This window comes from Lissotriton helveticus, chromosome 12 (genome assembly GCF_964261635.1).
Source record: "Lissotriton helveticus chromosome 12, aLisHel1.1, whole genome shotgun sequence".
NCBI classification, from domain to species: Eukaryota; Metazoa; Chordata; class Amphibia; order Caudata; family Salamandridae; genus Lissotriton; species Lissotriton helveticus.
In genome coordinates, this window is record NC_136073.1 from 749879259 (window position 1) to 749904849 (window position 25591).

General features: G+C 45.2%; 2 protein-coding genes across 4 annotated transcripts in view; one reads left to right on the plus strand and one right to left on the minus strand.

The window, feature by feature from the left end:
• The window catches only part of LOC144798339 (palmitoyltransferase ZDHHC3-like), an 88049-nt gene extending 66253 nt beyond the window's left edge, over positions 1 to 21796 (minus strand). Inside the window, exon 1 of one of the 2 annotated variants that reach the window (XM_078669173.1) lies at positions 21718 to 21796. Coding sequence is in view for 1 of the 2 variants with exons in the window: in XM_078669172.1 (XP_078525298.1) it covers positions 21405 to 21523 (119 nt within the window). In the remaining variant the exon portion in view is untranslated. Of the gene's footprint in view, positions 1 to 21404; positions 21666 to 21717 lie in introns of those variants that run through there. The other variant, XM_078669172.1, reaches the window with a different exon arrangement.
• Positions 21336 to 25591, plus strand: part of PPOX (protoporphyrinogen oxidase) — a 377624-nt gene continuing 373368 nt past the window's right edge. Inside the window, exon 1 of one of the 2 annotated variants that reach the window (XM_078669168.1) lies at positions 21336 to 21469. The gene's annotated coding sequence lies outside the window, so the exon portion shown is untranslated. The remainder of the gene's footprint in view (positions 21470 to 25591) is intronic. The other variant, XM_078669170.1, reaches the window with a different exon arrangement.

Sequence of the window (25591 nt, forward strand, 5' to 3'; positions counted from 1 at the left end):
GGATCCTGCGTGCGGGGCAATCACAGCGCTCGCTATCCAGGAAATGAAAAGGGAAAGCTCGGCCAAGCCAGCACCCGGGGCGCGGGAAGGCGCTGCGCGGGCGGACGGGGCAGTCAGCTCATCGGATCCAGTTCAGCGGCAGCCCGTGGAAATCTCAGCGCAGCCTTCCATGGCAGCGCCACCAGGCCAGTGCCAAGAAGCCAAACAACAATCCACACAAACAGTGACAAACTGTGCCTACCCCCGGCGCCAGTGACCAGGAGAGACTCAGCACCGGCTCGGGCCCTGCAGAGCAGAGGGACGTGTGCTGCACTCGCTGCTCCCAGGGCTGCTGCACCTTCCTGCCCGCCTCCTGCCCCTCCTCCTTTCACTCCCCTCTCTGGTGCATGGGGTGCACCCAGCTCCGCAGGAAGGACAGCGACCGCAGGTACCCCTCGGAGCTGCAGTTACAATCTCTCCAGTAACATGGCGGCCGGCCTGAGGAGCGGGAGAGGGAGGGAGGGAGATGGGCTGCCACAGAGCAGGAGGGAGGGAGCGTGTCAAAGGGAAAGTGCTGCTCCTGCAGGGGTGATCGCCGCACGAGTCACTGGAGCTTAAGTCACTCCACCAACTCCTCTCCCACTGTGGCAGCAATGATTGCATCTCCCGCGCACTTCCAGGGAGATGTCATGACGTCAAACAGCAAAAGTTAACTCTGCAGTGACAGCCAAACAAAAACAAACACACAAAGACGCGGGCAGACGGGCAGCAGGAGTCTGTAAGCCCCGTCCTTTTCGGATTGGGTATGTGCTTTTCTTTAGAGAAAGAAACGAAAAAACCACGCCCTTCAATCCGAAAAGGACGGGGCTTACAGCGAAAAGAGATCGTCACAGAGACCTCTTCTTCAATGGCTGGCCGCCGTTTAGGAGGCCAGCCAAAGGAGAAGAGGGGCGGGTTTAAGCCTCGCTACTCTTGAGACATAAGATCTCGCCAGCGAGACTGCGCATGCGCAGCCTACGCTAGCCGAGACCAAAAAAGCACCTATGGTACTGGTGAAATCGGTTAAGGTGATGGGAAGAAATAAGGTGGGAGTGATATATTTGCGCTGTGAGCCTGCTGTTTATCATTTCAGGGAATAAAGTCTACTATGTAACTGAAAGTCTGGTTTTCTTTTATGAAAATTAATTAAAATGCCCTTGAAAAAGTTGAATTATGCTTGCAACACTCCACCAAATATATGAATGACAATCTTTAATTCTTTACAATTACTTGGAAGTTAATGACGGATTAGTGGTGACAATGTAAATAAAGTGAATGGCACAGATGTAAATATCCCACTGGGAAATAAAGGAATTAGACAAACAAGCCTCCAGGTGGCATCCTGACAACACTTTGCGGCTGCCGATTGTAAACAAACTACTGGGTGATCATTTTTGCACAACAAATAAACTAGAAGACGGCATAGAATCACAAGCCTAGATAACTGTCAGTTAATTAATATGTATGAAGAAGAACACAAAAATGCGTGTTCACATTTGTCCCGGTGGTTGTCTATGAACTAAGTTGGCACGTGATACTGCACATAGACTAAAGACAAGGTTAAGCAGATCAGATGTCCCTGAAGGCTCGCTAGTTGGCTATCAACAACAAGCATTTGCAATGCAATAGGTCTCGCATTGTGGTTCTGAAAATCTGGACCCTGTTGTTATCCCAATATCGAGGTCCAATACCCGTGTCACAAAATATCAACGTACCAAGACGATTTTGGTGTCCATGAACCGATAATGATTAGGACATCATTCCTATGTATTTGCGTCACAATCGAGGGTTGCCAACACCCCTAAATCGTAGTTTCCGTCCCAATCCCCTAGACTCCATTTTGTGAACGGCATCCATCTTACGTCTTGCCCTCATGTTAAGTCAATTAAAGGTCGAGCTTGATCCAAAAGGACACGTCCACCTTCCCTGACTTCCCCCTGACCTGTCCCAACTGACTCCATGGCCTTAAGCCAAACCTGTTTGGGCAGCTCCTCGCCCAGTGGCCGAATACGATAGCATCAATGCATAACATTCCACAAACCATTCACTACATACAGACCATGCTTTCTGCAAACATGCACCTGTCCACGTTCCTTGTTTATGGCCAGTTTTATGACTAGGAGGTGCCCTTCTTTATTGAGGTTTCATCGATATCTGATGGGAGTCCCGGGCCAAACTGGGTAATCTATCACGAACTGGACATCTAAAATGTGGGCTTGCTTACATGACTCCGCACTTTGTATTATTGCAGAAATATGTTTATAGCCATATCATAAACTCAAGAATTCTTGCTCGAAGCCATTATATGTGTATATAAGGAGAAGGCTGGTTCTGTAAAAACGAACAGTCTCCTGAGAATACATGACCCGTGTTTGTCATGCTTCTAGGACACGTGTTACTTGGTAGCTACCAATAAAACCTGATCTCTGACTGCGACTAGAAGACTCATTGTTTCTGTGGTCCGGAACAAGGGAGAACTCAGAGGTCTTCGGGTGTTATCCCCTGGCACCACCGGGTTCCTAAAAACCCGGCACCTCAGTTGGCGCCCAACTCGGGGCGATATCAAGCGGCGACGGTCCAAGCCAGATGTTCGTGAGGAGCTTCGTGTGAAAATTCCGGAGGACGGCCAGCCACTTCAGCGACCCCTGTATATCGACGTGGTTCCGAAGGTCTTTGCTGCGAGGTTCCCCGCGTCCAGACGGCTACGAAGGACTGCTGCCCTGACTAACGCCTTGTTTTGGACCCAGTGATCCTTGGTAGAGCGAAACGATAGACGAGTCTTCTAGCGACGTCACCGATCTTCAAATACTTCAGTTAAGTATAAGTGGAACGTCTCCCAGTCCTTAGTTTGTCCTTAGTTTTTGGTATCCTTGAGATACGACTTGATTTGGTACTTGCAAGCCCCAAAGCCGAAGGACTCGTGTTTTCACGAGAAAATATCGTAATAGATAAACCTTTGAAGTTTGAAGCTAGACTAGTGAGCGACGATGCCTGGTTTTAGCAGACTTGGAAACTTGTTTTGTCTTGGTTATAATAAGGACTCCCGATTAGAGGATTCTTGTCCGGTTCCTCCAATTGGAACTCCAACGTATGAGCTCTATGTAAAACATGGCGTAGGTCCTATCACATATAATGAAGTGTGGATAAAATACACCCGTAAGGATGGTGTTTTAAAATGGCCCCAATATGGTAGTTTCGACCAAGAAATATTAGATAACCTAGAGGTCAAACTGTTCAAGAAGAAAGCCCGACCGGCGATGTTTGACTCTTTCCGCTTATGGCGTAAAGAGGCCAAACAGAAGGAAATTAAATTAGAAAAGAAGAATAAGAGGGAAAGAGGTATTTCAGTAATGCAAGCCGCGATAAAAATTTAAAGACAACGAAGAGGATCGAATAAGTGAGCAGTTGCACAGGCAACGTAAAATGGCAATAGATAAATGCTATCCTGTTTTACCATCTCTTCAGCAAGAGACAGTAAAAGAGCGTGAAAAAGATCCATTAATGGCTCATTTGCTAAGTTCGCCACCACCCTATGCGCAAAATGCCACAGCACCTCCGCAACCTTTAGTTGCACCTCTGGTAGCTGTTATACCAGCTCCTCTACAGCACTCACCAGCTACTCTTCAGCTGGCTTCTATTTCTCTAGTGCAGCCTCCTCAAGGCTCACCAATCACATCTACTTCTCCTACTGTTCCTTCTACAACTTCGCCTAGCGCACCTTCTGTTTCTTCTGATACTAGTTCTGCGAATGCTTCCGTTTCTGCTTTGCGTGACTCTGTTCTGCCACCAGTTATTCCTCCGCTTTCACCTTTCGTCTGCCATAAAATGGCCAGCATTGTTACTAACATTCCTTCACCACTGTTTCGGTCGCCGAAAACGACCCCTAATACGGGACAAAGACAGTTACGAAGCCAAATGCCTGATTATCAAGAGAGGGAATCCCTGAATAAGTTAGCACGGAATTGGGCTCTGGATACAGCCAGATATGATGTAGAGTCCGTCATGAACGTTTTCAGTCAATGGGATGAACCGACGCAAAGATATGTTTTTGAACAGATGTGTGTTTTTCTGTGTGAGGATTTGGAAGATAATGGTCAATAGAGCAACGCTCGAGAGTTGTGTAATGTACGATTTAAATTTGGGAAAGGCATGATTATAGGTCCCGATGTCGACAAAGCAGTTGAGGTATTATTATCATATCGAAGTACAGGTGGTAACTCTGGGTCATCGTCTGAATATGGTATGTCTAGTAGGAAAAGAGCGAGACAGTACCCCATGAGAGAGGTTCCTCCAGTTTGGAGGGAAGGTGATGCGAATGCTAATCCACCAATTCTGCCCCATTTCCAGCGTGTATGGGTACATGTCCCATGGAAAAGATCAGAAGTATTAGCACTCAAGCAGTCACTACCTGACCCTCGTAAGAACCCAACTGGGTATTATAAGGAGTTATCGCAAACTGCAAGCTCATGTATAATGAATTTAGCGGATGTAGACATGTTATTTGGGAACGTTGTTCCACATCCTTTATGGAGCAAGATACGTCATACGGATCACGATCAGGAACTAGGTGACTCGTGGGCGAACATTGCGACCACAGATGCTAGACAAATCGGTGGTTTTAAACCTGAGCCGTTAATAGCCGAACTTCCCGGTAGAATTATAGCGTACATGAAGACAATGCCTGAAGTACGCGTAAATTGGGACAAGCTATCAGCGTGCAAGCAAAAGAAAGATGAGAATGTGTCTGACTTTTTCACGAGATTTGAGGAAACTTTCACCGACCACAGTGGTCAAGATATGGCTACCGAGGGTGGCCAAAGATGGTTTGTGGATAAGTTCGTACATAATTTGCTCCCTGAACTATGTAATAAACTAAAAAGACTCAGAGTGCTTGGGCTGTCTCTACGTCAGCGCAGATTTTAGCTACGGCCCAGTACTATGAAAATAGGCGTAGGGACGAGCTAGACAAGGCAGATAAAAAGACGAAAGATTTGAAAACTAAGGTTCTCCTCCAGCAGGCCTATCCGCCTCGCACGGCTAGTCAGCCCGACTATCAACCACGACAGCAGTATTCGAGGAACGCGCAAGGTAACGAGTTTTCCCATCAGCGTCCTACATATGGCCCGAATCAATGTGCGTATTGCAAGGAAGAGGGTCATTTTAAAGGTAATTGTCCGGCTCTTGCGTGACGTTTAAACGGTGCTCAAGGTGTAAGGGGAAGAGGTGTTCAGCATGCCCCTAGAGGTAGAGGCCGTGGAAATTTCACTCAGAATTCAACTTCTTTTCCGCCTCAGAAATCCATGAATAGCTTTGACCAACAGAATAATTCATCGCCTAAGTCAGCTCAGTACTATGCTGACGACTATTACGCCGAACCCGAGAATGAGGGTAATGATTGCTAGGACAGCCATGGACAAAGAGAGGGAGTTGTTTCAGTTCCGGTAGATCAGAATGGACCTTATGTCGAGGTGATTACCTCAGGAGTGTCAGAGCCATTTCTGCTGGATACTGGTGCTACAAAAAGTTCTATTATGCACTCAAAACTTCCTGGCGCACCTTTGTCTGGCGAAATGAATGTCTCGGTAGGTTTCTCTGGTGCCCCTGTTAGAAACCCGATCTCTAGTCCTATATCCCTTTCTGTTGGCCCATGCGAATTAGAAGCACCCCTCATTTTGACAACAGGTTGTGGTGAAAATTTGTTAGGTTTGGATTTACTAAAAAGGTTATATGCGACCTTGTACTGTTCTCCCTCGGGAGTACAACTTACTTTAGGTAAGAAGGTCATTTCTTCGATGTATTTGTCAAAGGAAAATATTCCAACTGAATTATTGTCACTTCCTGATATACTTTGGGCTAATGGTTCTAATGATGTAGGTCGTTTGGAGATAACACCATATGTCATAACTTTGAAAGCCGACGTTAGGTTGCCACGTATTCCCCAATACAAAATATCTAGCGAATGCGAAAAAGCATTGTTGAAAATTGTTTATGATTTGATTGATAAAGACGTCATCGAAGAAACAACAGGAAATGTCTGTAACAGTCTGGTTTTGCCCGTCTTAAAACGCACTGATCCTTTACAACCGCCTGCATACAGATTCGTGTACGACCTCAGAGAAGTGAACAAGGTAGTTATTCCACAGTTTCCAGTCGTCCCCGACATTACTGCTTTATTGACAATGATTCCAGCTTCAGCAAATTGGTTCTCGGTGATTGACCTGAAGAACGCTTTCTTCCGCGTCCCGATTGCTGAGGAAAGTAGAGACATTTTCGGCTTCAATTTAGGAGGACGAAGCTTCCGCTTCACGTGCGCTCCTCAAGGCTACTGCGAAAGCCCATCAATATTCAGTCAGGCCCTGAAAACACAACTGGACACGATTATTCTACCAGATGGTTCGACTCTGATTCAGTACGTAGACGATCTGCTGATCGCCGCAGACACTGAAGAAATTTGCAAAAGAGCTACGTTGTCATTATTGCATCACTTATGTGACATGAAGCACAAAGTATCCCTTTCCAAACTACAATTTTGCCGACAAGAAGTAACCTACTTAGGTCACATCTTGTCGAAGGAGGGAAGGAGACTGACACCAGAAAGAATACAGGCAATTGCAGAACTGAGTGCCCCAAGGACACAGAGAGAAGTTTGAGCCTTTTTGGGCATTACATCGTACTGTAGACAATGGATACCGAATTTCTCACTACTAGCTAAACCCTTGCTGGCACTACTCCGTAAAGATATGCCCTGGTCTGAAGATTGTCAGACAAGTTTCCACAAGTTGCGTGATGCATTGTGTTCGGCTCCTGTGTTGGGAAACCCCAACTACAGTAAGCCTTTCACATTATATGTCCATGAGAAGGAAGGCTGTGCATTATCAGTCTTAACACAACACTTTGGGGAAAAACAGCGCCCATGCGCGTATTTTTCGGCAACTCTAGATCCTGTGGCTAAGGCACTACCAAGTTGTCTGAGAGCCACCGCCGCAGCAGCTGTCTGCATTCGACAGTCTGCTGGATTAGTCATGAATAATACTCTGATTGTTATGGTTCCACATGCAGTAGACATTTTACTAAACAGGACAAAGACACAACACCTTACTAGCGCTCGACTATCCAGTTACGAACTTACACTGCTAGCAAGTCACATACACATAAAGAGGTGTGATACACTCAACCCTGCTACACTATTACCCATCCCGACAGAAACAGACAAAATTGATAACCATGACTGCTGCTTCAGGACAGAAGAAGAGACAAAAGGGAGAGTAGACTTACAGGACACTCCCCTTCCTGAATGCAACGATACTTTATGGGTTGATGGTTCATGTTTCAAGTTACCGAATGGTGATACGACTGCCGCATATGCCGTAACAACATTGCACACCATTATAGAGACCGCACGTATTTCCCACAACTCTGCACAAGCTGCGGAAATTATTGCACTTACCAGAGCATGCGTGTTAGCAAAAGGAAAGCGAGTGAATGTGTACACTGACAGCCAATACGCCTTTGGCGTGGCTCACAGTTTTGGGAGATTATGGCGTGAACGTGGGTTCCTTACATCACATTGTGCAAAGATACAACATGGTCAGCTAGTTAATGAGCTCCTTGAATCACTGACCATGCCACTACAAGTTGCCATTATAAAATGCAGTGCACACAAGAAAATTCAAGATGATGTTGGCCGCGGGAATGCATTTGCAGACGAGGTGGCGAAAGAGACCGCAAGAAACTCGATGAGTCGAATGTATGTAACGGGTCCCGCTAGATGTATTGCTGATGTGGGAATGTGTGAGGACACCATTGAAAGCGTGAAATCTATACAAGCTGAGGCAACTGAGAATGAGTTGAATGAGTGGAGAGAAAGTAAGGGTAGATTGGATGCGAATGGTTGTTGGGTCGAATTATCGGAACACCAGCGATGGCTACTACCTAATGCATACGTACTTGCAGTAGTAACAATGGCTCACGGCATGGCACACATCAGTTCGAAAGGAATATGTAAGCTATTGGTCCCAGTATGGCAGAACAGCAATATCCCAAAATATGCAGAAAATGTGGTCAGAAACTGTATGATATGCCTGAAACACAATCCCGGTAAAGGAACTCCAACTCCAGCTGGTCATTTTGCGCCTCCTACGTATCCGTTCGAGGTTTTGCAGCTCGATTTCATCCACATGGAGAGGTGCAACAATCTAAAGTATGTGCTCGTTGTTGTTTGCGCCTTTTCAAGGTGGGTGGAAGCGTACCCCCTTAAGGACAATACAGCCTTGTCAACTGCCAAAGCCCTTGTCAAAGAGTTCTTCCCGAGATTCGGTATGCCTAGAATTGTCTGGAGTGATAATGGAAGTGAATTCATAGGACGAGTGATGAAGAGAGTGTGTGAGTGTCTAGGCATACACCAGAAATTCCACGCTGCAAATCACCCCCAATCAGCTGGATTAGTAGAGTGCTACAATGGCACATTGAAACTCAAGCTAGCCAAGATCCAAGCCAGCACGGGTCTTAAATGGCCTGACGCCTTGCCCCTAGCACTCTTGTCAACTAGGATGACTGTCCATTCCAGATTAGGTCTTAGCCCTCACGAGATAGTGTTTGGCCGCCCAGCCAACGTCTGGGGCGTGTCAAGACCAAAGAAACTCAGTGACATAGAACACCCCGTACTGCTTGATTATTTGTGCGAATTGACAGCTAAATTGCGTGTTTTACACCAACAGGTTCACAGTTCCTCTCCGCCAGCCTCTGACGATCCAGGTCATACAATCAAACCCGGCACGTGGGTCTTGGTGCGGAACTTCCAGCGCACCAGCAACGGACAGCCGAGGTGGACTGGACCATATTTGGTGCTTCTTTCCACGAGGTCCGCTGTTCGGGTGGACGGCAAAAAGAACTGGGTGCATGAGACCCATTGCAAACGGGTCCCTCTGCCCCTTCTATACGACCGGTGGGTCGATAAACGACTTGCCAACTCTGAGACTGACTCCGTACCTCGTTTCATCCCTTTCAGCGATGCACGTTTAAAAGAGACTGGTACCGAAAAGGAGAGTGATCGTATTTTGCAAGGACTTGTGTCACCGTCTATGCAGTTGGACACTACCGAACCTGAGACATTGTTTAAAGACCACACCGTACCTGAGAAGCGACGGTACGACCTGAGATCTAGCCCCAGAGACTAATAAAACTTGATCTAATGTGATTTCCCTTTTTCCCCCCAAGAACTATTTTTGATCTTTCAGCTCTCTCGTCCCAGGGAACTAGCTCATTTTTGATTTTCGAACCGCCATCCGGTTCCGCTGCTAGGGTCGCGGTTGAAGTGTAGGGAGTGGAACCAAGGAAGTTTTAGGTCCACGGTTCTGGTTGGTCCGAGGGAGTCACCCCGGACTGAACGGAGCGCACTCCCTGGCAGAATCAACCTACCACCGCGGGCAGCAAGTAGAGGATGGAGTTTCCAAGGGTAGAGAGACCTGTCAAACCTACGAACTTTGAAAAACAATTGTGTACTATACTGTCCAAGAGAAGATTTTTAATAATATGTGTTTTAATGCTGTGTAGCACTGTGATGCTTTTGATTGGTTATGCTCTATTCGTATTTCGAGTTTCCCTATTCTCAAATGACACTCTGCCAACGCCTCCTCCCACTCTCTCCCCACACTCTTTTCACCCTCTACCTGAACACGAGTCTGCCAGAAGACTCGAATTTGTAAATAACTCTTTCATCCAACTCCTACACCAACACCAGTCTATAATGAACACATCAAACTGTTGGATATGCGGACTCATGCCGCACACAACTGATAAGGGTATCCCATACTTCATCCTGCCATTTAGTTATTATGGTTCTCTGTGGGCTTTTCAGACCATGTTCCTATTCGCCCTAGAACCATACCCGACCCGTTCCACTGAGAGCGATTCCAGTAACAAGGCACTAATAGCAGGGATAAGAAATATGAGTAGGGATATCGACACATATCTGACTATCCCCAAAGATGAACTGACTCCATACACTCGCTGGAACGTAACCAAACATGGCGTTTACCTGATCAAGCAGCAAAGAAATCCCGCCCAGTTTGGATAGTGCCCCACCGAGGTCACTTATGTTTACAAGGTATTGGTAGGGATCCCACAGCACAGTTAGGAAAGAGCATTTGCACAGAAACATATGTGTTCGCTTCCCGAACTTCCCCTATACTCTTAGCAGCCAAAGGCACGTATTTCGTCTTCCACAACCAAGCCTATACATGGTTACCCCCTGACTTCTCAGGCACGTGTTTCATCTCATTTCTGCTGCCTCCCACCTACACGGCCCGAGCAGATTACCATCGGACAAGGACAGCTAGAGGTGTCGTGAGTAAAGACGACACCGCGGGTCAGGAATTCGCTGACTTCGCAAAAGGTTTTCTGCCATTTTGGGGGCCTATGGTGAACAGCAGGAATATTCGCCAGTTAGCAAGGATAGTTGAATCCGCCGTGACTACAACGGCCGGAGCACTTGGCAATTTGACAACCGAGCTTCAGTCGGATCGACTTATGACCCTTCAGAACCGAATTGCCCTTGATATCATACTCGCCGATCGTGGTGGTGTGTGTAGTCATCCAATCCAGTTGTTGCATATTCATCCCTGATAATGCGCCGACAGTATACCAGGCCATCTCTAAACTACATGAAATATCTGGTTCCCTTCACGTTGAGAAAGGGGATTGGTCCTTGCTAGGGTGGTTCTGGGAACTGATCACCGGCTGGGGATGGAAAGCACTGATCTTCATTGGGATGATCTTAACACTTCTGTTTATGTTCTGCCTGTGTGTACAGTGTGCTCCTGCACTCTGTGGCCTCTGTGCTACTTCATGTGTGCGGAAGCCTGTGTCAAGGGACGAACTGAGCAACAGAATGATGTTACAGCAGCATCTCCACGAATTCCTTCATACAGATTTGGACTCGGATTAACATGAGTTATTGCCTTACATAAGGGCAAAAGGATGGTCTGTGGTTCTGAAAATCTGGACCCTGTTGTTATCCCAATATCGAGGTCCAATACCCGTGTCACAAAATATCAACGTACCAAGACGATTTTGGTGTCCATGAACCGATAATGATTAGGACATCATTCCTATGTATTTGCGTCACAATCGAGGGTTGCCAACACCCCTAAATCGTAGTTTCCGTCCCAATCCCCTAGACTCCATTTTGTGAACGGCATCCATCTTACGTCTTGCCCTCATGTTAAGTCAATTAAAGGTCGAGCTTGATCCAAAAGGACACGTCCACCTTCCCTGACTTCCCCCTGACCTGTCCCAACTGACTCCATGGCCTTAAGCCAAACCTGTTTGGGCAGCTCCTCGCCCAGTGGCCGAATACGATAGCATCAATGCATAACATTCCACAAACCATTCACTACATACAGACCATGCTTTCTGCAAACATGCACCTGTCCACGTTCCTTGTTTATGGCCAGTTTTATGACTAGGAGGTGCCCTTCTTTATTGAGGTTTCATCGATATCTGATGGGAGTCCCGGGCCTAACTGGGTAATCTATCACGAACTGGACATCTAAAATGTGGGCTTGCTTACATGACTCCGCACTTTGTATTATTGCAGAAATATGTTTATAGCCATATCATAAACTCAAGAATTCTTGCTCGAAGCCATTATATGTGTATATAAGGAGAAGGCTGGTTCTGTAAAAACGAACAGTCTCCTGAGAATACATGACCCGTGTTTGTCATGCTTCTAGGACACGTGTTACTTGGTAGCTACCAATAAAACCTGATCTCTGACTGCGACTAGAAGACTCATTGTTTCTGTGGTCCGGAACAAGGGAGAACTCAGAGGTCTTCGGGTGTTATCCCCTGGCACCACCGGGTTCCTAAAAACCCGGCACCTCAGCATTTACGAGAGTTTGAGCCATTGGCATTGTAAATGACATTAGCTTACAGTCTTGCAAAAGCGAGACCTATTTGCATTCCAAATATTTTTTTTTGTAAAAGTGCCCCATGCTGTGCTTTCAGGTTAATGGAGGCCGCGCCATTTTCTTTAGACAAGCCGGGTTTAAAGAAAGCGGTGGGCCATCATTAAAGTGAAATCATAGTATGGGGCGCTTTAAAAAAAAAAAAAAAGCATTTCGTTGTCAAGACAGGCAAATGCTTTCTTTTGTAAAAGCGCCCCATGGCGCAGTTTCACTTTAATAGTGCAGCGGACCATTCTTTAGACGTGGCTTGTCTAAAGAAAGGGGCGTGGCCTCCATTAACGTCAAAGCGCAGCATGAGGTGCTTATAAACAAACAAAAAAAATTATTAACCCATTGGGTGCATTGGACGGCCCCTGGCCGCACGACGTCACAGTGGGCATGTGCGGAGGACGGCCGGGGGCCGTCTGAAACACGCTCACTCATTAATTCACCAGCACAGCAGCGGAATTCACACCGCGGTCAATGGATTAAATAGAAAAAAAACATGTGGCCGCACCGGAGTCGTGCTGTGTTATTGAAAAAAAAATATATATATATATATCTTTTGGAGAGAGCATGTCTTCAACAGGAGGCAGGTGAGAACCACTTAAAGGAAATAGTGCTCAGAGGCTCTAATTAAAGCCTACTGAGTAACAACACACATAAGAGGGCCAGCCTTATGGGCGGTTACAAGCTGAGACAAGGGGGTACGGTACTTAGGCGGGACTACAAAGCCTATTGACCAATGAAAAGCCACAGTAATATAGGCCTTCTGAGAAGACATCTATGGACTTTGCTAGGCTGTAATATAGTCAGGCCTTCAAAATTCCTTTATTCAGCACAAGCCACAAAAGCATAAAATTAATAATACATACATCAACATTCTTATTAAAACTTGTACAAGACCAGAAAAACCTGTCAATACAATAAAAAGTTAAAAAGGTTACAAAATGGATCACCAAACACAAAGGAGGTACCAGGGGTAAGTTTATCGACCCTAACTGTTAAGCCCCCTGCACAGAATTGACACCAACCTAAAATTAACAGAGAGTCCAAATACAAACAATGTACCCAAATATACAAAAACAACAGGGAGTAGTTTTAACATAAACGAGTTCCCATCAGTCTACCATCGAGACCGCCCTTCATCATCTGGGATCTCTTGTGCATATATCTTATCACATTCAGGGGTAAAAAAACCTGTGCTGGCAGATGACTACGCCATGCGCAGGAAAAACCACAGTGTTGTTGCAGATGTGAAAAGAATGGCGTGTCTGGTGGAGAACTGAATAGCAGTGCTTAGAAAAAAGTGTGTTGTGCAAAGAAAGAGAAAAAGGCTCTAAAATTAGGTAGTGATCGGGAAAACAATTTTAATAGACACCCTCACACTCCTAAATCAATAAAAACAGTGCAAAAAGTGGTTTAACAAATGACCACTAAAAAAGATGTAAGGTCGACATGTTTCTGCAGACAAACGGAGTCTAGAGATCTCCTGCTGCTTCTTCAGGACCATTAGTGCTACTGCTAGATCAAAATAACGTAAACCATATCACCTGGAAGTGTATGTATAATCATCTTCTCATCCTAAGGGTAGGAGAGAAAATATGGATATGAGGGTACAGTGTCATGAATACAAATAAGAAAATAACATGCACATTGTGCCAACGTTATTATGTGCTAGTCGTAAGCCATTATTGACCAACACTTAGACCGTCAAAATCGGTCACAAATCACCAATTCAGCAAATTTGTAAGTTTGAATTCACTCACCCACGTGATGGGAAGGAACAGCTCCACCTCACCTGGCACGAGCTCAGGTAGTGGATGCACCGCACTATGAAAAAAACAACAGATAAAAAGATGTATCTACATCTAAATATGTTCCTAGACTGACCAGTCTAAACATGCGCCACACCAAGCGTCTCAATCCTGCCAGTGCCAGGAAACATCACCTGGTCACGTTAGCTGCTTATTGTAAATAGATAAGTGGTTATCGGTCGATCGGCTCAGAAGCCAAAAAACTCGCCGAGCCACATCTCACACACGCATGCACACTGACTCACCTCTCCGTCGGTGCACCGGTCGTCCCTCTAAGCTCTCTCGTAGGGAGGAACCGACCCGGTGCACCGGCGAGGTATAAATGCCTCTCACTTCCGCACTCGGCGCGGGGCGTGTTCCGACGCGCTTAGTGCGTAGTGACGTCAGGCGCGCTCCTCCTGATGGACGCGCTGTTGGTAACGGGAAATGTAGTTCCCAGGGACATTGTCTGCCGCGCTGATGCCTCTCTTACTCCCGCACACAGTGCGGGGCGTGTTCCTACGCGCTTAGTGCGTGATTACCTCAGACGTGCTTCTACTGATGAGCGCGCTGTTTGTGTCGGGGAGTATAATCCCAGAAGGACATACTCTCTCATGCTGATAGATCGAATCCTCATAGAGGGACGTAAGTGAATTAAAAAAGTGGTGAGAGTTAAAATGTCGCTAGTTAATCATTTCATCACCTCTGGTATTCTTTAAATTAATCATATTATACATAAGGAAAAGATCAATGTCCGCACTCTTATGGCACGAGTTGGAGAGGACCGAATGGAGTAAGGATGAACAATATCCCTGCTCCTTCGTTCAATCATTAGGAGACAGTTGGACATGGTAATAACGATACTCTGATTGTCATCCCTCCATAAGGATGTTTAAAGACCAAATCTTCCTTTGGACATAACCATGGTAAACTCGCTATACATGTCAACCCTGATATGTGCTGAAAATTAACTACATCATATCTCAAAATGGATATGACTTTTACAGTGGTGACCATCAGGCCACTAATCAAGCACATATCGTGTATTATCATAGGGATATGGGTTGAATGAGTATGTTAGTAAAACATAACTTGCAATTAGAGGGACATCCAAGGGATTTCTTCATTCAGCCCACATTTATCACTTCGAAGACGGTAGACCCATTTTTGTTCACATTTGAACAAGAATTTGGCGGTGTCAGTTACAGACGGGGGAATCCATGGTTGGTCTAATACCGTCCAAAAGATGTCAGTAGGTTGGTGGCCCACCTGCAGAAAATGATTCGTCAATTTAGTGGCTTGTTTACAGCAACGAATCGAACTTTTATGTTCAGAAATTCTGAGCTTTATCTTTCTGGTGGTCATCCCCACGTAGTTCAATTTGCAAGGACATGTTATCAAATAGATCAGGTTCGAACTATTACAATTAGTGAACCGTCTTAGTTGCCAAGGTCTGTCGGTGCCTATATCTATGGTGAGTGTTTTGGTCGTTTGGGGACAGGCCGCACAGCTACCACAGGGATGGTGTCCGGTAACTGCGGGCATGTCCCAAAGAGTACCGACAGCCCGTGGAATCATGGTTTTAGGCCTGGTATGAACCAGCTGGTCTCTCAAATTTTGGCCTCTCCTGAAGGCAAACAGCGGAGGAGGTATAGAGTCAGTACCTGTCCTGAGGATTTTCCAATGTTTGTTAACAATTTTTTGAACTTTGTTAGAGATTGTGCTGTATGTGTTTACACAAGTAATTCTCTCTTGTTGGTTTCTAGGGGGTGTTGGTTCCAACAAACATTCCCTGTTATTGTTGGCAGCCCGCTTCTTGGAGTGCTTGATGAGACGTTTAGGGTATTTTTTATCTTGTAAATTTCTTTCCAGGGCTTGGGAGTGTGCAGGTGTGGCGCCGCGGCCAGGGCGACTGACGCTGGAATCTGGGGACCACGGTTCGATCCCCGGCTCCGGCGGCAGGTTAGCCCAGCACCATGTGACTCTGGGCAATAGCTCGCTTAATCTCCCCGACGGCCCCCCAGCGCCTAGAGACCCTTATGGGTGATTGTGCGCTTTACAAATGTGGACTTTACTTTACTTTTACCGAAAGCCATTTTAGTGGAACAATTCCTCTGAATACGGAGGAATTGCCCAAAGGGCAGATTATCCCTTAACGCTTTGGGATGAAAGCTGTCATAGCTTAACAAGGAATTCCTTGCCATTGGCTTTCGGTATAGCTCAGACTGTAGACCCCCTCCTGATGCAGAAATTAACAGGTCCAGGAATGCTAGTTGGTGTCTATCAAACTCCATGGTAAATTTCAGGAATTGATTTCTTTCATTCAACCAAGTATGAAATTGGCGGAGTTCATCTTCCGTACCTCGCCACACGACCAAAATGTCGTCTATATACCTTCTCCATACTCGCAGGCACTGTAGATGGGGATTAGTGTCTGCGAGTACGTGTGTTTGTTCAAAGGTATGGACATACAAGTTAGCGAGACTAGGAGCAAAAACACTTCCCATGCTCGTCCCGCTAACCTGTAAGTAGATCGATTCCTCATATTGGAAGAAGTTCTCAGTCATGGCGATGGTCGCCAAAGTCATGATGGATCAACCATTAAAAGGAAAGTAGAGTTGAGTGGAAAGTGATGAATACATACTACATATCGGAAAAGTCCAGGTTACATAATCTTATAAGTACTGTAAATTTCCAGATGTGCAAGACTGATCTAATAAAATTGAACACAGCGTAAAACATCTTCAGAGACTCCAATTTTTGTAAAAACAGCAATGCAATACATTTTTGTCTAATATTATCTGCTCGTAGGCAGTAAACAAAAAAGTGCCAACGTGGAGTGCTATAAAGTGTACCGAAAAGGATAAAGTAACTGGTGCTATGTTGTGAAAGTTGATCACAGAAATAAATGGGAAGGGAAGCAAGAGCCTTAATGCCGGAAAGCACACAAAAAATGAATCTTACTTATTATGAAACGAGTTAAATAAAATATATGCATGTTTGATATAAAATTGAATAAGGTTGAGATGTTAAGAGATGAATGTGCTACTACTGTCTGCATAGAAATGGCCTTTAAAGTACACGTCTTTAAAAAGTAATTACAATAGAGACTTTTCAAGGATTCCTTAGGAACAGACACCAAAGACTCAGGCTTAAATAAAAAATATGCTAAACCCATATTAATAAAGGTCAGCTTTACACATCTAAACAATGGAATTGCATCCACATTATCTAAATCAAAATTGTCCTTGAGCAATAGCAAAGAGAATCCAGCTGCAGGAGTTCGCCAAATTTGATGCCATAAAACCAAGATAGCACCACGTATTGCATTCTTAAAGTAACTTTCCCCGGTCTCATTATGGCACATCATAGTAGAAGTACACTGGAAAACTGAAAGCTGCCTATGTAAAAAAAAAAAAAAATGTAAAAGCTGTTCTTGACCCTCTGGAGCGATTCAGTATTTCTATACCCCTAGACTCCTTCCCCATACAGGCGCTTAGAATACATTTATAATGTTATAAATGTGTAAAAGTTCTCTGATGCAAAATCAAAGAGAATCTAAAAGCAGCTCACAAGTATGCAACCAACAATGATCCCGTCAAGCTGCACAGCCAAACCTCGTTTTGAATCCAATTAATCAAATATATCTGTATTCTTTAATTTTTCGCCTCTTTTTTCACCATTCTTATTCATCCACTTTTAACTTGTACTTTCAATTCATTATATTCAATCTCTATGTATCATCGCTGTTCAAAAAAGCGCAGGAGTCCTCAATTGGTTCCACATGCCATATTTTTATTCCAACAACCCAATGCATTTCAGGAATGAGATCCCTTCGTCAGGGGTATCTATAAATACAAGTACACATATTTGTTTTAACTATCTTGAGTAGCATCGTAGAACATTATATATTTTATCTCAATGTAAAAAGCATTACTAATCAGTTGTACACAAAATGTGTATTACAAATAACCAATGCTTGAGGCGCTGCTAATTATACCCAAAAGGTTACCTCCAGCTTGCTGTATTCTATTCTTACCCCAACCTAGTATTTCACACATTCATTATGGCGCATCAGTTGCGAACTCCAATCTACCTTCCCCGATTTCTTATATATGTTAAAGCTAGTTACATTATGTCAGCCAACACTAACACTGACAAACTTTACTACGCTTACCTTGGCATGCTCATTCCTCTAGCTTCTTAAAACCATAATATCAAAATTCCACATCCATTATCGCTCTACGTGTCAAATCTCATTTGATGCATCATTTTGTTGCCGTCTATAACCTGTATTCAATGCCAAGTGAAATGTTAAAAACGTACTCCTGTGTGTTCCCGCGCTCATTAACTATCTCCCAACCAATCAATTACACTTGAATGTGCCAAAATTCAAAGGCTGAACATCAACAAAGGACCATAGCGTCTATGCTCTTCCTATTGTTTCACTACATATCCCAAGATGCAAAGTAACCCATACCTTTCCTCCTGATATTTTGCATCAAAGCACCGTTAACCCCTTCACATATTAGATTTAATAATAGGTGCATACAAATCTGTCTGATCAAAACATTTATACATAACAAAGTCTACTTGATTAATTTTTCTATGAAATGTATCTCAAAGCGTAAAAGTTCAGCAGGTGAAACCAGTCTCCTGTGCCGTTCACGGTATTTCTCTTGATCGTTGGTTCATATCTTCATTTATAATAATAAGTGGTTTAGTTGAACTTTTTCCTTTGCTTTTTACCCATGGGTGCAATCTCATGTGAGACGAAAAGGTTCATGTTCATGAAATTAGAAAAATGAGATGCACACCTATCTTAATCCAATATAAACCGTCTTTTTACTCCTTTCATTTTTTAGCGGCATGCAAAGCTTGCCCCGCGCTTCGTCTCGTTGCAATATAACAACTCACAAGAATGGAACCAACATTGAACCTGTCAAGCTGCACAGCCAAACCTGGCTTTGAATCGAATGAATCACATTCATCTGTATTCTTTATTTTTTTCCTCTTTTTCACCATTCTTATTCATCCACTGTTAACTCTGTGGAATTGCATACCTCTCAGATTAAGCAAATTACCTAATTTCAGAGTGCAATCAAACAAAATACCTAAATAGTTAACATTCCTCACCCTGTCAGTCCTAATTCCTCCTATAATATGAAGTCTGGATTTGATCTTAGTCTTACGCGGTGCACCATGCTGAATGATTTAGTGTGGTTCACTGTAAAGTCACCTAGGATACACCCGACACACACCACAAATGTAACTAATTAAATGAGTGCAATCCCCATCTAGGCTATTTCTAACATGAGAAAAAGAATGTATCTCAATATAATTTTCTGAGCAGATCCACAAGAGCTTTCGCAATCCCTGTATCTCTCAGCATAGCCCATAATTTCCTCTGATTAACTGCTTAGAATGCACATGAGAGGTCCATAAAGGTCATGTGAATGATACCTCTCCTGGCGTTCACGTATTTCCTTAAAATAGGAAAATGGTTAAGGCACTGCTAGACGGTTCCTATGCCTTGGCGAAAGCAAAATTGTTTGTCAGGAAAGATATTTTCTTCCACTCAGGTCACGAATTTCGAGAGGAGGACATGTTCTTATTGGTGGAATCTAATCAGGAGATTGGGCGGTAAGAAGATGGCTGACTTTGGTCTACTTTTCTAAATATGTGTGAACATTTTTCTGTAGGTGCCTTGAGATACTGTTAGACATGTTGGCAGAAATATTTTCAATCTGATGATGTTACAAGGATTTTAAATTAATAATCTGAAGGTATAGAGAACTTTGTGGTTGATTTGGTGGATTTGTTAAACAGTGAAACACTGTTCTACATAAAGATTAAGTCTGCTTAAGGCGGTGTGAACTTGGCTTCAAAGCAACCTATTCTGGTAAACCATAATTACTACTGGTAAATCCACAATGATACCTAGCTCTGCTATTATGCTGATACACTTCCTAGTCACTCTTTGCCATAGATCACAAATGTGTGAGAATCAAGAAGAAATTTTAAATACAGCTTTTATTAATATAATTTTAAAGCAAATATTAATGTAGGACTTATGGAATATTTTCATTTCCAAAACAAAAAATATGAATGAATCAATGACTGTCAACATCAATGAGGTCAAGCAAGTAATTCAAGACCGTTTCAAGGAGATCAAGTACTGGCCTGTTCAAAATGATCCATGTGAACTTTCATCAACTGAGGAATTGTTGGATCCTGAAGGAGATCCCACCGGACACAGTTTCTATAGCTCACCCTGTACTCAACCCCTTCTTCTCCATCACTCACGTTCCTTCTCACCGCCACTATTTCCATTGGTTGATCCTGAACCTAAACCTGTTCACGTTTGGTCGCCTCACACAGTTTTTGCTGCATTACCAATTCCAAATTGGTGTTTCGCTGGGGCAAAGAGGTGGTGGCACCTGGACAGGAGGTCATTATTAACCTACTGAGAGGACACTATTGATGCATGCATCCAAAGAGCCTGTAGACAAAAAAACCAAGAGGCAGGTAAATTCTTAAGGAATCTGGCAAGAAGCAGACTAGAAGGCTCAGCCAGGGATCTTCCTATTTTAGAGACAACCTAAAACTGTGAAAAGAATTCCATCATCATGAAAGAAACAGGGAGAGGATATGGCTTAATGGCTAACGTGGCCAACCTTGAAGCTGAGGAACCAGGATCAAGTCTGGCAGGAGGCTCTAACATCCTGTGATTGTGGGTAAATCACTTAATCTCCCCATGCCTAAAAAAGATGAATGTCTCCGTCTATAATGTAACTGGTGTTCATGTAAAGTGCTCAGATACCTTTGGGTCGAGTTTGCACTATATAAAACTGAAGAGAAAAAACAGAAGGAAGCCGCAGGATGCCAATAAGGGGGGGGGGGGGTATTTGTGATACAACAGAAGCATTTAACCCAAACTGAGAGAAAATCCTGCATTTTTACACACATCACATTAAGAAGAACTGGTCTATGTAAGCCGTATTAAGAATGGACTATATTAACAGATTGCGCTATATTTACATAATAATACATTTAAGCAAAACACTAAATTTAAACCTGGTGAAAAGCAAAACGTGTTTAACTTCTAAACACCGTTAGAAAAATATGTACGAAAAGCATATATTAAAATCCTAAGTAAATGATGAAAATGGGCCTGGAGATAAAGGGAACTTTACTCATTAGCATTACAAACATGTTGTGTAATGTAAACCGGTGCTCATGTAAAGCGCTCCAATGCCTTCGAGTCGAGTTCGCGCTATATAAAACTACAACAACAAAAAGCACAAGTTTGAGAGTCACACCCCCTGTTCGGGAATAAAAACCACATAGTACGGTCCAGCTGTCAGTTCCGCATTTAGGAGGGTCATACCACTTCAAACCTGAAAACTGGATTTCGAAAGTTGCCTTAACTCCACTAAAACCCCAGTAGGTGCACCGGTAATGTATCCTTATATGTTTTGAAAGAAGAATATACCTTCTGAGTTTACAATAGGTGGAGACTTTTTGAGCTGTCAAACTCCCCTTCCCTAGAGTACGTAATGGTACTGTCGGCTGTCACTTCCGGCATACCCAGGGATATACCATGGAGGACGCCGTGGGAGCATTCTGAGCGGCTGTCCCTCACCTGTCAGCGTATTTGAACAGCAGGACGTGCCGCAGCATGACGTAATCTGCATAAGCCAAGCTCAGGTACACCATAAGGAGGCAAAAGAACCCGCACCCGTCCAGGACGCAGACGGCCATCTGGGCTGCTGCACCCCTCGAGCAGGTGAAGGCTGGAGCCTCTGACAGGCTCCAGCCGTTGTCCCTCGTCACTTCCCGGTGTTTACAACCCACGCGCGACTCGACTGAATGGAGTATGTTACTGGCGGGGGTGTGGACTGGGATTAATGGCCACACCTTCTCGGCGAGCCCCCGCCCCTCGTCGGCCTCCCTACCCACGCCTCGTGGTATTTCAGTGTTAGCCGCGCCTTCGCTTCTTGTTTTTAACCCCTCCTCTCGCCAGTCACGCTTTCTCCATGGGTTTTCCATAGCCACGCCCCATACCTCCTCCCGTCATGCCTGCGCGTCTCTGAAACGTATGCACGTTAGCGCACGTCCTTACGTCTCAATGACAATGGGTAACAAAGAAAGGCTGTAATTGTTTCAGCGCAGCGCAGCAGCTGTGTGTGTAGATGGGAAGGTTTCAGCTCTGTTTTTAACCCACCGTATCCGTGTTTTCTGTGTTATAAGGTATAACGTCTCACATTATGATCGTAGGTTTCGTGGCCAATTCTGTGTCACGACCAGAGACTCCGATTAGGCTTCTCTTTTCTTAACTATTTTTTAACAGCAACCATAATCACAATAAACTTTTGTAAAGTACTACATTTCCAATGATTCTATATTATCACATGACCAGCCATAGAGCCACTGCCCTATGTAACATTTCATGCATGTCACAGTATCCTTTTTAGGTCTCGTCGAGACCTTTAGTGAGTGGGCTTTAAAAAGCCGACCACAGCTTTTTGGGTGGCATAGAGCGTGCGGTTATGCGCACAGTTACAAGCAGAGGCGCCATCTGGCTTTCCTCTCGCTCTCCCAAGCACGCGCCTCGCTCTGTCTCTCTGTTTTGCTCGTGCTTCAACTCCCCCCCCCCCCCCTGTTTTGCTTGTGCTTCAACTCCCCCCACCACAGAGCGCGTCTCGCGGCCGCGGGTCTTGTTGCTCCTTCTCTCTGACTCCCTTTGTTTGTTGCCCTCCATGGTCTTTGTCCGTGCTCCATGTATGATGTACCCTCCCTCTCTGTCCGTTCTTGTAGCGCCTTGTCCCTTCTTTCTATCCGCTGCCATCCTGCTTTGTCCCTTTGCCCTCTCCCTGGCTCCGTATTCTCTCTCTGTCCGCTTCTTGGTCCTTTGTCCCCTTCCCCATTCTGCTTCCTGGAGCTTGTCGCAGCTCTTTGCCCGCTCCTCACCCCAGAGGCTTCTCCGTCTATCTGCTCTTAGTACCGTCCTCTCTCTGTTTTGCCCTGTCTCTGTCCTCTGCCGTCGCACCCTGCCCACTTCCTCTGTCCGCTCTCGTTGCGCCTTATCCCCTCTCTGGCCGCTCCGCGGCTATGTCATCTACCTGGCTCTGTGGAGACTTCCGGCTTTCCCATATCAGAGTGTGTCCGAAATTATTATTTTTTTCAAACTTATCGCTGCGTGCAAACCACTCTTGCCAGGGGCTGTGGAGCAGGACTCACAAATACCCTCGGGCCTGTGTGTGTTGTGGTGGAGGGTCAAGCTGATTGGGTGTCGCAGCAAACTTTTTTTGTTTTTCTCTCTAACTTTGGTGGGGGCAGCGGAGGCGTGTCATTACTTAATGGTGTCTGCTGGGTTATAACTGCTCTCAATTGTGGAAAAGTGGTACTGTATGTGTGAGAACATGGGGCTTATTCGCTGTATGTAATACTGTCGGGGTGCTCTGCCTGCTCTTGGTAATGTGAGAGGGATTTGCCTGTGTCTCTTGCCCTCTCTCCCTTCTCGCCCTCTCCTTTTCTCTCTCGTCCTCTCCTTCTCGCCCTCACTCTCTCTTTCGCCCTCTCCTTCTCCCCTCTCGCCCTCTCCTTCTCTCTCTCGCCCTCTTGCCCTTCTCTCCCTCGCCCGCTCCCCCTTCTTTCTCTCACCCTCTCCCCCTTCTCTCACTCTCCCTTTCTCTGTCGTCTCTCACTATCACTGCCTTTCTATGTGGCGCTGCCGCTCTCCCTCTTTTCCTCTGCCTGTTTTCTCCTTTTTAAGATCCTTCCACATTAGGGGACACAGAGCGTTCTCCCCCTCTCCCCCCACACACAGCCCCAGCGCCCGCCATTCTTTAATTGTTCCCGATTCAGAGAAGCCAGGGGTGCTTATTGGAGACCCTCAAGAAACTGGCACAGTCAATCCTCGGGGTCCATTTAACATTGTTTTTTGCGGGGAGAGGGCGTTGGGAACACTGGAATAAAAAATGCATGCCTGTCCAGTTGCAACCTTGATGCTTTCAGTCCCTTTGCATTACATAACATCGGTTCCATTGAACCCCAAACGCGCACACTGACCGTTCATTCAGAAGGTGGTGGACTTCATCAAATCGTTTACCTGGCCTGGAGCCGAACAGGAAGGGTACTTTATTGCTGAACCACCAGCAAGGGAGGAGTCAAGGATTCTAAAACTCATTTTAATTGACCACGGCAGCCCATCAACGAAAAAAAATATTCAGAATAACAATGAACCCTCTCCAAAAGCAACAATTTTTGCAGCACATGCATAAGAAAAGGATACTACAAAGCAGAAGGTAGGAAATAAAACAAGCATTTGCATAGCCAATAGGTCTCGCTTTTGGGACCTTATAAGTATTTAGTTATGCAGCCCAATATCCTTCGTGCAACAACATCAACTGTTGCATGGCTAAACACTTATAAGGTCCCAAAGGCGAGACCTATTGGCTATGCCAATGCTTGTTCTTTGCTGCTTTGCAGCCAGTTAGGTGGATTTCTGATTACTCTCTGTGTATACATCTGCATTACTGCATTATAGGTCTATACTGCGTGTACTGTTGATTATAAACTTGCTATTGTTTGTGCCTACTGGTAGCATGAGTTTTCATCGATTATTAATGTTTAGTGCCGCACGGCGTCGCCGCGGTACTGGGTGAGAGAGTGTTTATCCTCCCAGCAGGGCGCTTGCAGCCTGCGCCTGATGGCGCTTGTGGAGCAGAAGTTTAGGGTGCGCTGTCCTCTTTTATTATTTCTCACGCTAGGCAGCTTGCGCATGCACAGCAGCCATCTTGACTGCATTTAGGTACTGGGACACTTGAACTGAATGCACGGCAATGCATATAAATATTTTCCTGGTCCCTGGCCCTCATGTTGCTCCCTACTGGCGCCCTGTGGCTGTATCTGGCTCAGGGATGGGAAATTGTGCAGAGGCTAGAGCGTTGTAGGCAGGCACTCCCTTCACCTTCTAACAGTGATTTACGATCTTGCCTGCTTTGGGGTAGATTGCTGCTCCGCCTTATTGCTTTTATGTGGTGCTTGATAGATTCCCCTTACGTTACTTGGTCTGTCCTCCCTTCCTCCAGGGACATTGTTTCTCTGCTCTGCAGAACCTAATTCAATGGCAGAATATTATGAGTAGGAATATTACTACCCTGCTGGGTCACTCACTGGAGCAAAACCTGGTTAAGGCATTAGATGTGGAGGCACAGCACTCTGTTAACAAGTCCCTTATCAGAGCTATTGAGCCTCTAAAGCACCATCTTTGTGGCTATGCCAAGCAACTAGGTAGAGTGCTATGCTAAAAGACACTTAAAATACAGTTAAAACACCTACATAAATTAGGGAACACTATGCGTTGGGGTACCCCTATTATTAGCATGACCTCCTCTGTAATCCCCTAGTATATAATAGGGCAGGAGGATTAAAACTACCTCTTACAATGCGCCACAGGGCACGTTTGCACACTGGTGAAGGGAGGGAGGGCTGAGCTGACATGTGCAAACAAGTCCTGTGGCCGTTTTAATTTGGTGGATAAAGTCCCCTTGAATCCTGAGTGTCCTTTGGGTACAAGTAGCCCACCAGGTATCTCCAGTTAGCGCCACAGAGCTGCATTGCAGAGAGGTGTAAATAGGTGTAAATAGCCAGAAACCGGTCCTTGGATGCTTGATTCCGGTCTGGGAAAGACATGGCTTCGTAGTTCGGACTGGACTGTTCCCATGAGGCACAGGGTCAGAGCTGATTTGCATATAGCCAGTGTCTAACCCAGGGTGGTGTGGAGTGCAAAAAAAACCGATGGATTCAGGCCCAGATCCTTGTACT